The following is a 13,545-nucleotide window of genomic DNA, read 5'->3' as shown; positions in this document are numbered from 1 at the left end:
CTTGATGCTTTGGACCTAAAAATTCTTTTCTGCTTAACTGCTAGTCCACACGTTCTTGTTATGAGTATCCTCCTGTACTCTCATTGTTATGCTTTTATAATCAGGTGTTTTATCTGTGTTCAAGGCTCTTTGTTAAAGATATGACTAGCTTTTTTAGGGAAGTTACATTCTGCTAGCAACTCGAAGCATGCAGACAGGGATCATATAAATGCAAGATGGTTGCCAATTTGGGCTTTCCGCTCATCTACTTATCATTGTATTCTTGAATTCGTCAGTAGAATGGGAAAATCACATTCTTGGCTGAGATGAGTGGAAAATCACAAACAATTCCAAACTCCTCCAAAATTCACCAAACTTCACATACAAGCTCTATAACATTTTGTAGGATTTAATTGGGCTAAAACAGGAATTAAAAACCAACCGTACACGCCTCCACGCGCCACCCACAGTGGCGGCGAGTGGGGCCCACGCGCCGATGGCCACCAAATTCAGGCAGCACCACCTACTCATCTAGCCCAACGTTTCTCTCAACTACAACAAAGCTAGAATATGCCTAGAACTACCTCAACAATTACGGTGAAGATTATACCCAAAACGTGAACAGTGTCAAGAAATTCAAACCTCAAATTCTTCCTCCACGCTATGAATCACTGCACAAGATTCGGGGGGTAGCATCTACATCCCAAGGCGCTTCCAAAAAACCGGACTTTATCGTCTGGGGTGGCCGAAATAGAAAGAAATCGGCGTTGACTCAAACTGCTACAGTAAAGTTTTCGAGCTTGATTCTTCGTTTTCCGGCCAAAAAATCATGAGTTACCGTCGTGGGGAGGTTGTGTAGGAGTAGAGGAGTCCAACGGTGCCACTCATTCGTCCCCAGGTGGCCGGAATCGTGAGGTGGCCGGAGTTGCAGATCGCCAAAGGAAAAGAGGAAAACGCGGGGGATAACGTTCACAATTTCGCTTATAACTTTCGCATACGAGCTCCGATTTTTACATACCACAAATGCATGCGCTCGGTTTAATGTTCTCTACGACTTCCATGAAGAACATTTTCTCAAATTTTGGCCCGAACTAAAAGTCAACTTTTAGGGTCACTAAAATTACCGAAGCGACAGTAAAAGTGAAAGAAATTGTCGTTTACCGAACAAGTAACTAGTAAACTGGTAATTTAAGATACGAGACGTAACAAAGGTTGTTTTTTCCCACAGGGTTTTATTACTTGACAAGGTTTTTAACGAGGCAACTTAGAAGCGCAAGGCCTAGACAATACTATTGACATGAAATATCCAAAGGGTCATGTTGTAGTATATATGAGTCATGTTGTAGTATACATGAGTCATAGTATAAATGTCTATATCATGTAATAGGTACTTGAGTGTATAAAGACTTGTATGACATGCTTTATCCCAAGAGGCAACAAGCATGGCAGATTTCATCATTGCAGCCCCATGTGTAGTAGCAGCTGTAAATCAAGTAGTCACAAAATTGGTTTTCTCTTTGAGCATTCACACTACAAATGTACTCCTATAAATACACTCCTTTGGGAGATGAATAACACACTTGAATCTCCATTCTCTCTACAACATTACTCTCTCTCTCTCTCTCTCTGTTAATTTATGCTTGTCCTTAAACAATATTGTCAATATTCCTATAGCGATGGGGAATGACAAGGATAAATGGTATGGGGGTTGTTTTTCATCTAGCATTTTTTTCAGTAAAATGTGCTTATCATACGCTTTGTGCAGAACTGCAGACTAAGGTTTTCCTGATTATGGTAGGAAAGGGAATTGAAAGATTCCCCCAAGATAAAAGTGTTTTTGTGGCTCTTTGTTCAAGGTAAGTTGCTTACAATTAAGCAGAGATTCAGAAGTCATCTTACAGTTGATCTATAAAGGTATGAAAATCTTTTCACCTTCTTACCAATATCAAAACTACTTTTGAAGGTACTTTTATGAGAAGCTATAGCTGGAAATCAGGAATATCTTTTGCATCTTCCTGACGGTGGTTTATTTGTGAAGGGGCATTTAGGCCCAACTCCCTTTAATATTCCTGAGGTAAGCACCTCTTATTCCCATGAGAGGTTTAATGCAATGACGAATGAGTGCTCTGTGAGGCAGATGAGTCACCAAATTGAAGCGGTTTCATGAGATGACCCTGGTCCTGATATCTTCAAGTTGATTGTGGATGGTTCCGGATCCAATGGTGGTTTGATTGGAGCTGGGGTGGTGTTAGTCGAGATAATTTTCGCAACTGGATTAATGGTCTTATGATTGGTGTTGGAGAAGTTTTGCAGGCTGAGGCTTGGAGTGTGTATCATGGTTTACAGCTTAGCTGCAAGTTTGCAGATTAAAATCCCATTGTGGAATCTGATTCTGCTGTGTCAGTCAACATCCATCAAAAAGTTGACTTTGCTCTTCATTTAGTTAGTCACCCTGTTCAGGAATTTTTTTTATTTAATGAGTTATTTTGACCCCACTCAAATCAGGTACATTCAAAGGGAAGGGAACATGGTGGCTAATTTACTTGCCAACAGTGTCAAATCCTTCAGGGCTTCGCATTATTTATGACTAGTCCTCCTATCTAGGTAACATGATATTTTGGGTGTTGCTAGGCCTAGGAATATTGGTTGGTTGGCTAATTAGTTGCGTTTTTGTTTGTCTGGGCTTTTCACCTCCATCGTACCAAAAAATAAAAAGATACCGTATGCCAAATATATTGAACCAATGGTTTGAAAGGAAATTCATTAGGTGTCAATATCCGCACCCATTCATTCATTGTTAGCCTTTGAGGATATGCCTCCATTGTTTTTTGGGTCCTGGAATAGCAGATCAACCCAGAAATTGACCAGCCAAACCAGCGGCGTCGAGGCCGCCTGCATCAAAATCGTCTCGATCCAGCGCAGCCACCACAGCCACCGGAGAAAGAAACCCGCATCGTCCAACGTCGTCACAGATATGCAAGCGCCAATGAATTCTCCAACCCAGAAGCCAAACAGATTCCACGGCACCACACTGGATCCCACAAAATTCTTGGAGCCATTATACGTAACGTGACCGGCATCCACATCTCGGCAAGAATAGACAACACCGAAATCAGATGCTAATGACTCAACTAATGTCTCGAATTAGCGCAGCATTCCAATAGCTTTTTGCAAGCATAAACTATTCCATTCTACTCCCAATACTTGCATCATTTATGTATTCAAGAAGGAACTTTGTACAGAACTGCAGTAATCTCCAAGGGGCTATATATCATAAAACATACTACGTAACTGATTCACTGATTTTTATTAAGAAACAGCAGTTCCAAATTTAAACAATTACAACTGACATATGTTTGCATAAATCAATCTTAGTTTAAAAACTCTGTACTTCAGAGTTCAGACCAAAAAAAGAATTGGCCTGTGAGGCCATCATTAGGCAGCAATGCTAAATTCACGACACTTGCAGCACCTGCTCTTTCCTTTCATCAATGTGAAAATAAATAAATCATCAGAATTACAGCACTAGGGCATCCAATAAAATCTAAAACCCTATACAGTATTTGAGTAAGTTTGGGCACAGAAGTTGTAGTGTTCTTCCACAAATTGGTCCCATGGAGAAGTTTCTTTCTAAAATCTAAGGAGAAGCATTATTCACAGCGTAAAAAGAACAACAAAATTTATAGAGCATGAAAATAAATAACAATAGCATCAATTTTATTCTATTAATGATGTCATGCAAAGTCAAATAACCAGTTCACAAACTTGATGTCGGAGCAATGATGTTTGCAGCAGTTCACATCAATTTTAATAGAAATAACAATGATGTCATGCGAAGACAAATGACCAGTTCACAAACTTAATGTTGGATAAATGATATTTTCAGAAGTTCATATTATTCAACACATCCAGTCTTCATAAGTCATCACTCCATGGAAACAACGAGTCTTCATAAGGTGTCTCTCCAAGAAAAGTATGAGGTGGACTAATCATTGGAAACAGGGAATTATTGCCATTCAAAGGTTTGTCAAGATCAACTAGCTCCAGATATGGCTCATTCTCACCTGGAGCTCCAGACATAGCTCCATTGGGGATATTATATCCATTTTTGCTCAATCCTCCCCGATCTTCATGAGCATCATCATGTCTTTCGAAATCAGCTATAGGATTAGCGTCTCCAGAATAAATGAGATTATCAAGCTGCTGTAAACCCATGAAAAAGTCAGACACTGCATGCACAAAACTTGCAATTTAGGATGCAATACTAAGCAAATGAGTATTGACATATATAATCAACTTATACTTCTGTCCAATCTAATCACATTTGTAAGTCCCAAGCTGGCAAATATGAACCTTGAGTCCAGAATCCAGATTCAGCAGATTATACAAACATATCATTGCAAATTGATATATAGAATCTCAACAGAACCTATCTCAATTGGGTACTACGATTCAATTTTTAAAAAATGATAAATTTAAAAAGGAAACAAAAGACCAAATATGTCTCACTGCATTCTTGAGTTCAGCATCATAACAATTCTTATTTTTCACAGATCCAAGTAACCATAGCACCTTCACATAATAAAACTCAAAGAAACTACATACTTTTCACTCGAATGTAAGAAAAAAGAGTAAATGACAAACCTCATTTTTGTCAATGTCACTCATGGAGAAAGTTCCTTCTTCTGTAAAGCAATTAAGCATCGACATGATATCATCATCAGTTGAAACATGAGGTTTCTCTGTTGTAACATAATTACTGGAAACAGACTGCAGAACATTGCAAGAAGGTGGCAAGATATCAGAAACACAAGACTCACGGGAATTGGTGCGAGTAGCAATAGAGCTATTATAGTTGCTGGGCAAGACAAGGGATGGCTCAGACATGTTTGCATAACCAAGGTCTGATTGAGGCATGTTTGCATAATCAAGGTCTGATTCAGGCATGTTTGGATAAACAAGGTATGGGTCGGGCATGTTTCCATAAACAAGATCGGGCTCAGTGATGTTTGAATTAACAGGTACTTGATCAGGTATGTTTGCTTGAACAAGGTCTGGCTCAGGCATGTTTGAATGAATAAGATGTGGCTCTGGCTGATGAATGTTTGCATGACCAAGGTTTGGCTCAGGCATGTTTACATGTGGAACTACATCAGTTTCAACCTCATCATCAGTCCAATCTTCCTCTTTGAAGGGTGCACCATATTGTTTATTGCTTCTTGGTCCTATCCCATCCTTTTGGAAAACCATACAGAGCACATAAGAATCCTGTAACATGAACAAGGCAAAGGTAATCAATATAATAAGCAAATACACTAAGACCATATTTTCTAATTACAGTGACCATTGAGAGAGAAAAAAAACAATTAAACAAACAAACATGATAAAAACACAAAACAATGAGAAGGGAAGAGTATCATTTACCTGAGGCACACCCATATCAACCAGTTTCTTGTCTTCAAGCCTATACTCATGTAAAACCCAATCAGTCCGCTGTCCTCGTGGAGCTCGACCGGTGTGGAAAATTAATGTTTTAATCCACCCAACAACTTCATTACTGTAAAGAACAGATCTATCCTTTCCTGTGGTTTTCCAGTAACCACAGTCAGTGGCACGATTCATTCTAGCTCCACTTGCATATTTTTTCTCTCTAGGACAAAAGAAGTACCACTTCAAATCTCCACTTCGCCAACAAGACTTGTCTGCAAATGCAAGCATAGCATAGTAAGACACTACATATTAAAAAGTATAGAAGAAATAATCTGAAACAAATGGCTTCAACAACAAGTTAGATGATAGATTAGGAAAAGAAAACCACCTAAGAAGAAGTTACATGACATTTACCTGGAAGATCCCAAGGAGCCCATTTGTAAATGTCCACCTCAGCAATAACTTTAACAAGGAGTCTCTTTCCCATTACCTTCCTCTTCAAATAATATTGCACCAGCTCAACATCAGTAGGATTGAACCGAAAACCAGGAGGCAGAGATGATTTCCCCATCACAGAATCCAGATGTAAAGTCCCAATATCTAAGAATGACGTCCCAATGTCCAAATTCCTCACAAGTTGTGAAGCAAATAATCACAATTCAACCCTCTTCCTATAAATACTGCCTTTCACACAATAAAAATGATCTGAAGTCCAGAGAACAGAAAAGGAAAAAAAAAAATTATAAACAAGAGCCTAAAAAACAAAGGACTGAAAGAGTGTCAAGTCCAGTGCCGGAAAAACACTCTCCACGAACACCAAAGCCTCCCTCGGTTCATGAAACAAAAGGCCCTAATGATTGATGAATGTTTCTCGTTCAGATCAAAAGACATTGGGTGCGCAATAAGGATCCTGTTTCAAATATTACCAAACACAGTGAGACAGCAAGCACTAGAAACTCACATGTAATATATATAAAGCAAGCAAACACCAGCACAAATGCATCGAAAAGGCGTAAAAATTGATATGTGAAATCTCAAAAACCTAGTAAGCAACAATTCCACTATTCCAACCTGATTTGGGATATGAATAAAGATAAACAACCCATCAGAATCATCTAAAAAGACCTTAACTTTAAATATAAACCAGGCAACGAAACCACACAGACCTAGCAAACAACGCAGATATCAATCAAAGTATTCAGATTCAATCATCAAACCCATCAGTCGGCATATGAACATAAAAAAATATTTATAAAAATAAAATTTTTGAGTGATGGGTTTGATGATTGAATCTGATTTAAGAGATAAGAATATGTTTGATTGATAAAAGCGTCGGATTTAAGGGTTTCGTTGATAAAACCCTAAATTACAGAAAATAAATTGATAGGGGGAAAATAAACCCAATAGAGAGAAATCGAAGAAGAGAGAGCAATACCTGGAAGATGGGGAGGAAATCGAGACAGAAAAGAGCGAGCAAGTCAGAGGAGGAAGAAGAAGGGCATGTTTAGCTTTCTTTGGCTTCCAATCCCCCCCCTCTGTTGTTTCTAGGGTATTTAACACGCTACAATTCTTGGGCCGCCCTCCATTTGGGCCTCTCCGGTTTTAAACCAACATACCGGGCTTACATTGCAAGGACCAAAATATCCTCGATATTTCTTGAGAAAATTTCGTTTTTTACAAACACCGATTAATTTTTACATCTTTTCTATATTTTAGTTTTATTATATTTTTAGATGATGAGAGCACTCTAAAGCTAAATCATCTTGTAGACCAACTTTTTGGTCACATATTAACATTTCTTCCATTCAGTTTTTAGGTCTATATGAAAAGATCATTTCTATAAATTTTCAGCTAAATTGATGATTTGGATATTCATAACCATGATTTAATAATTATCAACACGAATTGTCAGGTTAAACATATTCGATTCGTCCATTAATTTGATCTAGATTGGTACCCAAACGATCATTAATTTAACTAAAAAATTTACAAAAGTAATCTTCTCATATAGACCTAAATACTAAATGCTGCAGACTGCAGATACTAATATGTGACTGAAAAGTTGGTCTAAAAAGACATTTTAATTGATTATATAATTTTTATTTAAATTTTCAATGTACCTTTCATCAGTATCCCATTTTTCTCAATATTTTCATCAAAAATTTATTTGCATGACTTCGACATTTTGGTCATTTTCAAAAAAAAAAAAAGCAAACTATGGACGCGGTATAAGAATAGCGGAGGACGAGAGCTATTCTCTTCTAGTCCTCAGTTCTCGACTTTCTGGGCTTTTTCTTCTTCATAGCTGCTGCTTCGCTCTTCAGGTACCTTTTCCTCATCAACCTCTCTCTTCACTCTCTTCTATATTCTACATGCATTTAGCTTTTCCTCAATCTAGGGTTTTCTCTCCATTCAAATTTCATCCCCTGTTACCACGTATTAATAAGTGACTGATATAAGCTAGGGTAATATATATTCATTTTTCTCTTCTGGGTTCGGTTTTCTTAAGGACTTTGATGATTTGGCGATCTGGGTTTGATGTTCATCGTCCTTTTTCTTTTGTTTGCGGTTCTATATGCGTGACTATTGATTAGGTTTCTGAAAATTTCGTATTATCCGATTTCTGTGATTGGCCTGTTTGGTTTGCTGTTATTTTGGGTTTGGTTTTCTGCTTCTAAATGTGAGATTCTCTGTGTGATTATGTTTTAAGTAGGTTCTTCTTTGCACACCGATGACTTTTGATCTCAACAAGAAGAAGCACTCATCAATCATTCGGGAGCTTTGTTTAATGAACCGACAGAGGCAGTGGTGTTCGCGGAAGATCTTGTTTCGGCATTGGACTTGATACTCATTTTTCTAGAGGAGGGAGTGTGTATGATAGTGTTCTTTCTGTTTTCTAGGCTCCAGATTTTGGTATTGTTTGAGAGCCAGTGTTGTTAGGAAGAGGGTTTGAGTAACATCGTTTGAAGAATTTCCACATTGGTTTTTTAAGGGTTATTAGTAGATACTCGGACTAAGATTCAGATTTTGCCATGGGGAGAGCATCATTTCCGTCTGGTTTTCGGTTTTCTCCAACTGATGTTGAGCTTGTGAAATACTATTTGAAGAGGAAAGTAATGGGGAAAAGACTTCATGTTAAAGTCATTGCCGAGGTTGACATTTACAAGTACGCTCCTTGGGATCTTCCAGGTATACACATCAATTTACTTTCTCTTCTTTGTATTTTGCTGAACTGGTTTTCTTGGAAATGTACTAGATAATTAACCGTGCCTTTCCTACCCCGGATTCTGTTGTTTCTTACTCTGTTGTACTTATTTTTCAGACAAATCTTGTTGGCGATTTGGAGACCTAAAATGGTACTTCTTTTCTCCTATAGAAAAGAAATATGCAACTGGGGCTAGAGTGAATCGTGCCACTGAAGCTGGGTACTGGAAAATGTCAGGAAAGGATAGATCTGTTAATTACAATGGTGAACTGGTCGGCTGGATCAAGACTTTAGTTTTTTACACAGGTCGACCTTCACGAGGAGAACGGACAGATTGGGTTTTGCATGAGTATAGGCTTGAAGATAAGGGCGTGCCTCAGGTAAGTGATAATCTTCCTTTTGTTTGTTTATTTTCACTAAAAAATTTGTTAGCTTCAGTGTGTGTGCGTGCCTGTGCGTGTATAAGTATGTTTGTGTGTGTGTGTGTAGTGTTGATCATTACTCATTGTAAGACGGTCGAATTTGGGATAACGGATGCCATTAACAGCTCGACCAGCTTTTAATTTCAATTTGTTTGGTTCTGGATGCCCACAAAGCTTTTGTATCTAGTTTTGTAATAGTCTTTATCAAAAAAAAGTTCTGTGTCTCATACTTGTAGCTCTGTTCACTTCTGTTGATGGCTTGCAGGTATATGTTGATTTACTTTCTTGGCTACTTTCATATTGCAGGAATCATATGTTTTATGTGTACTTTTCCAAAAGGAAGGGCAAGGGCCAAAAAATGGTGCACAATATGGTGCACCCTTTAAAGAGGAAGATTGGACTGATGATGAGGTTGAAATCTGTTTAGACACTGTCCCACATGCAAATAGGCCTGAGCCAGACCTTGTTCTGCCTAGGGGATATAATAGTTCCAGTCTTACTAGCACAGATTGCCCTGACGGTATGTGCATAGGCCCTTCATCTGAATCCTGCATATCAGATGTTGTACCACCTTCTTGCAATATTTTCCACTCAGTTCCCAGTAATTCTGTTACAACAGAGAAGCAGTCGGTTTCAGCCAATGCTGATATCCTGTCCATGTTAGATTGCTTTGTGGAAGAAAGCACTTTCCTTATCAATGGCAATGACAAAAGTAAGGTGTGTAGTGCACTCTTCCCATTTTGCTACATGTTGTATAGGTATATCACTTTCCTAAATTAATGGCAAATTAAGATGCAAATTATTATAAAAGCCGAGTCAAAGTTACACTTGGTACAATGATCAATTATTACATCTAAGTTCAATTTTGCCTTACTCAATTTCCTTTTAGTCGTATGTATGCAGGTTTATTATTTTTGGTTATAGGAATGGTTGAATGATTATTTGAAGTTTTTCTATGAAAAATGTGTAGTTATTATACTGAATTCCAAAATGTGGTGAGACGTGTTTGGTCTTTTCTGCCCCTTTTAACTTATCATTTTTTAATAATGGAATCATCAATGTTTTACTGCTACGTAATTGAGATGGATTTCTATTTGGATATTGCTCCTGTTATAGTTTATCGATTCACAAATGTGATTAGGTATAGTTTTGTCAAATTTTGATGAATATAATGAAAATTGGTGGACATAAATTGTATATATGTTACTTTTGTTGCATGTCATCCAGATTCTTGAAAGAGACAAATTGGTTTTTTTCCCTAGAGTGCTGTGATGTTTTAGTCCCATACTCCTATCCAGTATAGAGTTTTTCAGGCTTTATTTCTAGTTTCTTTGCTTCTTTTTCTTCCTTCTTTCTTGGCCCCTCTTTTCAGCCTAATATCTTTCCTTGTACTTTTTTCAGGGATTTCTGGTGCTTCTCTTCTATTCTATTTTATTTCTATTCCATAGATAGAGGGGTTTTTATTTTTTTTTAAAGCCAATGTCACAGATGGAGGATTAAATCCCTACTCCATTCCATAGGCAATTCTTTCTCTGCTGCTAGGAGCTTGTTTTCTTCGTTTTCCAACAAGTAATGATCTTATTCTGTTAGCTAATGGATATACTTTGCATCACCTGGAAGCTAAAAATGTTATTTCCCGAAGCAAAGATTTCCAAACTAGATCACATGACCTATAGCTGATTTCTGCAGCCTTTTTAAATGTGTGTGCATGTGTGGGTGTGTAATACACATACATCTCTATATTCAAAATTTCCGCAAGTACATTGATATATATGTACAACATGGTAGTCTGCAAGTATTTTTAGAACTTCCAACTTATGCTAATGTGACTTCTTGATTGTTTGCAGAAGCTTGATAGCCTGATTCATTCTGGAAATACAAGTACTACACAGAAGCTTGATATTCTGAATCCTAGAAATGCAAATGCTACAGAAGGGCGTGATAATATTCCTCATTCTGGAAATGCAAATGCTACAGATCATTTTAATAGAAGTGATATTTATAGAGATTTAGCAGACTTGGGCAACTTGGGTAGAGTTGAAGACGGGCATAATTTATCGAGTATGCATGGTTCTCTGTATACCATGGACGAGATTTTCGAGCTAGTTGATCTTGACAAACCGTTGAACTGCGATACTTCCATTTATAATTTACCATCTTCATAGGTTTAGTCAGCCCTCGCACAGTCGCACTTAGCTGAGAGAGACGCCACCTGAAGACCGGAACTTGAGACAATTTCTGATAGTAGTCTTTTCTGGGTCAATATCACTATTTCCTTTTATGGGAATCCTCAGATCATGATGTTGCGGTTTCAATGGCCAATGTCGGACGGGGTGTATCCCATGATTGATCTCTCCTACCTTATCATAATTTATAAGTTTTTGTATTATTGTTATTTTTCTTTTGGAAATGATTATTATGTATCATTATTATTTAATTGGATAAAAGTTATAAATATTCTTTGTGATTTGGAGTGATGCTTAAAATTAATCTCATTATTTAAAATTAAATATTTTTATCTTTGTGGTTTGCGAAATTAATCAACACTATTTTTTATATTTTTTTTTACGAAGAAGGTCAATCCAATTCTATAATTCAGCAAGTAGTATCAAATGACACAATCTTAGGCCTCGTTTAGTTCACATAATGGATTTCTTAGGAAAGTTGTTCATTTGTATTTCCATCGGGAAGGGAAATTAAGATTCCTACTAATGTGTTTGATAACACTAAGGAATTGAATCAATAATTAATAGTATAATTGAAGAAAATGGTGTTTATTTTTTTATAGAATTATTTTAGCCATACAAATAATTTAATAAATGTTAGAAAAGTGTAATAAATGCTAGGAAATGAGAAACGAAAATGGATCCTTAAGAGAATGGAAGTATTCATTTTCCTTCCTATTTTCTCTTGCAAGAGGAACTATTTTCCTGATCTTGCACTTACCAAACGCAGGAAAGTAAGCACTTTCCCTTTCACGAGCTTAAAATCCGTGAAACAAACAAGTCTCTGTGGGATCGACAGTAAGAGTCGTTCTTTAGAGCATACAACACCCCATTCTAAACAAAATAGAACCCAACATACCTAGAGTACACTAAGTTTTTAGAAAGTTCACGCACCATTATTCTAATAAAAACCTAGATACTCAGAAGAAGTTAAATAAAATGTTTCAACCAAGCAATTGGTCTTTGCGACCCAAAAAACAAATTAAATAATACTAGCAACAAAGGATGAAAGATCACCCTCTGCCCCATCCTCCGCATCTAGAGTCTCCTCCAATTGCACATCTTCACTCTCACGATCAGCTTCTTCTCGGAAAACCTTGATCTAGACCAAAATCATGTGAAGAAATAAGCCTAAGGCCCAAGATGGAGTCCAAGCCCAACTAGTCCACCCAAAGTGCGCACACCCCAGGTGGAAAAATTGCTAAGGCCACCATATGGTAATTACCGCCGCATCCCTAGCCATCATAGCGGACAGCTTTCCGCCACCAAAAATTTTTTGACCACAGCCAGTCCACCCCAACATCCACGAGTTTCTAAAGCAGCTTCCAAAGGTAGTGAGAAGAGCCACCATCACCAACAATGGAAGAGACCCAATCATCGTCGCCCCCGACGGTAGAAGAAAGCAAAATACCACCGATGTTAGACCATAATTTACATATGTATGCATTCCTCTATATAATAAATTTAACTTGTTTTTGAGTCTATTTTAGCTTTCATTAGGTCATTTTCTTAATTATCTAGGAATATTGCGAGAGTGAATGAAACACTCATTTTGGGCTTTGAAGGCGAGAATAGGAGTTAGGAAGAATGACAGTCAAATGTGGAGCAAAAAGTAAAATTCCAGCGAATCACCACAAATAGCAGCCCACCACCACTCATGGTGGTGCCATGTATTTTCCGACCATATTCATGGAGGAGCAATGATGAGGAGTAACATTGTACCTATTCTGTTACATCCATTTATCATCATTCTATCAAAACCAAATCCCAAACCTTTTGGTTCAAAATCAACTCCATCCATTTTCTCTCTTTTCCACACCATCTCAACTATTCATATTACCCAAAAGTCCACCATCATCATCACCCAAAAATCTGCCATATTTTAGGGTGTAATCACCATCTTTTCTCCATCATTACTTACCATAATCTACACCACTCTCTCCTTACCTTTTTTCCTTGATTTTGGGATCTATTATCACTCAAACACTCTTCCTCTTTGCCTCTTACAAGAAGCTAGTTGCTCCCTTTTGACTCTCCTTCCATTTTCACACCACTCTTTCTCTTTATTTAAAGACCTCATCTCCCTACAAGCAAGACCATCACCCATTACATCTCTTTTCTCTCTCCATCTCCACCACAAAACCTCTTCTCAAACTCTCAAAATCCAAATCCACAGTATCCATACTACTCTATCTCCTCCATCACCACCACCATTTCTGACAGGACCCGCCCCGGATTTCACCCCGAAATCCGGAGTGGCCCTGCGGGGCCCACCTTAGTGATA

The 13,545-nt window shown here is 37.8% G+C and overlaps 2 protein-coding genes across 5 annotated transcripts; one reads left to right on the top strand and one right to left on the bottom strand.

Moving 5' to 3' along the window:
• Positions 1–3,685: 3,685 nt before the first annotated feature.
• Positions 3,686–6,999, bottom strand: LOC112170460 (NAC domain-containing protein 53). Of its 3 annotated transcripts, none has more exons than XM_024307755.2 (5): positions 6,845–6,999; positions 5,824–6,319; positions 5,404–5,681; positions 4,624–5,247; positions 3,686–4,179 (listed from the first exon to the last, which is right to left on the bottom strand). In XM_024307755.2, exons 2-5 carry the CDS (start codon positions 5,978–5,980, stop codon positions 3,895–3,897), a joined length of 1,344 nt encoding a protein of 447 aa, XP_024163523.1. In that variant the 5' UTR covers positions 5,981–6,319; positions 6,845–6,999; the 3' UTR covers positions 3,686–3,894. The 3 variants fall into 3 exon arrangements, with proteins under 3 accessions (XP_024163523.1, XP_024163522.1, XP_024163525.1); XM_024307754.2 differs by having other exon boundaries at positions 3,688–4,182; XM_024307757.2 differs by having other exon boundaries at positions 4,092–4,208.
• A 611-nt stretch (positions 7,000–7,610) lies between these two features.
• On the top strand, positions 7,611–11,513 carry LOC112168932 (NAC domain-containing protein 82). Of its 2 annotated transcripts, none has more exons than XM_024305866.2 (5): positions 7,611–7,733; positions 8,123–8,598; positions 8,732–8,994; positions 9,343–9,753; positions 10,884–11,513. In XM_024305866.2, exons 2-5 carry the CDS (start codon positions 8,442–8,444, stop codon positions 11,199–11,201), a joined length of 1,149 nt encoding a protein of 382 aa, XP_024161634.1. In that variant the 5' UTR covers positions 7,611–7,733; positions 8,123–8,441; the 3' UTR covers positions 11,202–11,513. The 2 variants fall into 2 exon arrangements, with proteins under 2 accessions (XP_024161634.1, XP_024161635.1); XM_024305867.2 differs by having other exon boundaries at positions 7,633–7,733; positions 8,120–8,598.
• The last annotated feature ends 2,032 nt before the right edge of the window (positions 11,514–13,545 follow it).

This window comes from Rosa chinensis, chromosome 6 (assembly GCF_002994745.2).
Source record: "Rosa chinensis cultivar Old Blush chromosome 6, RchiOBHm-V2, whole genome shotgun sequence".
In the NCBI taxonomy this organism is placed as follows: Eukaryota; Viridiplantae; Streptophyta; class Magnoliopsida; order Rosales; family Rosaceae; genus Rosa; species Rosa chinensis.
This window is presented reverse-complemented; position numbering and strand designations above follow the sequence as displayed.

Coding starts and splice junctions, on each gene's coding strand:
- LOC112170460 (XM_024307754.2), bottom strand. CDS start 5,980: ATGGGGAAATCATCTCTGCCTCCTGGTTTTCGGTTCAATCCTACTGAT. Junction 5,682..5,823: donor GGCTCCTTGGGATCTTCCAG/GTAAATGTCATG, acceptor TTGCATTTGCAG/ACAAGTCTTGTTGGCGAAGT. Junction 5,248..5,403: donor TTGATATGGGTGTGCCTCAG/GTAAATGATACT, acceptor TTCATGTTACAG/GATTCTTATGTGCTCTGTAT.
- LOC112168932 (XM_024305866.2), top strand. CDS start 8,442: ATGGGGAGAGCATCATTTCCGTCTGGTTTTCGGTTTTCTCCAACTGAT. Junction 8,599..8,731: donor CGCTCCTTGGGATCTTCCAG/GTATACACATCA, acceptor CTTATTTTTCAG/ACAAATCTTGTTGGCGATTT. Junction 8,995..9,342: donor AAGATAAGGGCGTGCCTCAG/GTAAGTGATAAT, acceptor TTCATATTGCAG/GAATCATATGTTTTATGTGT.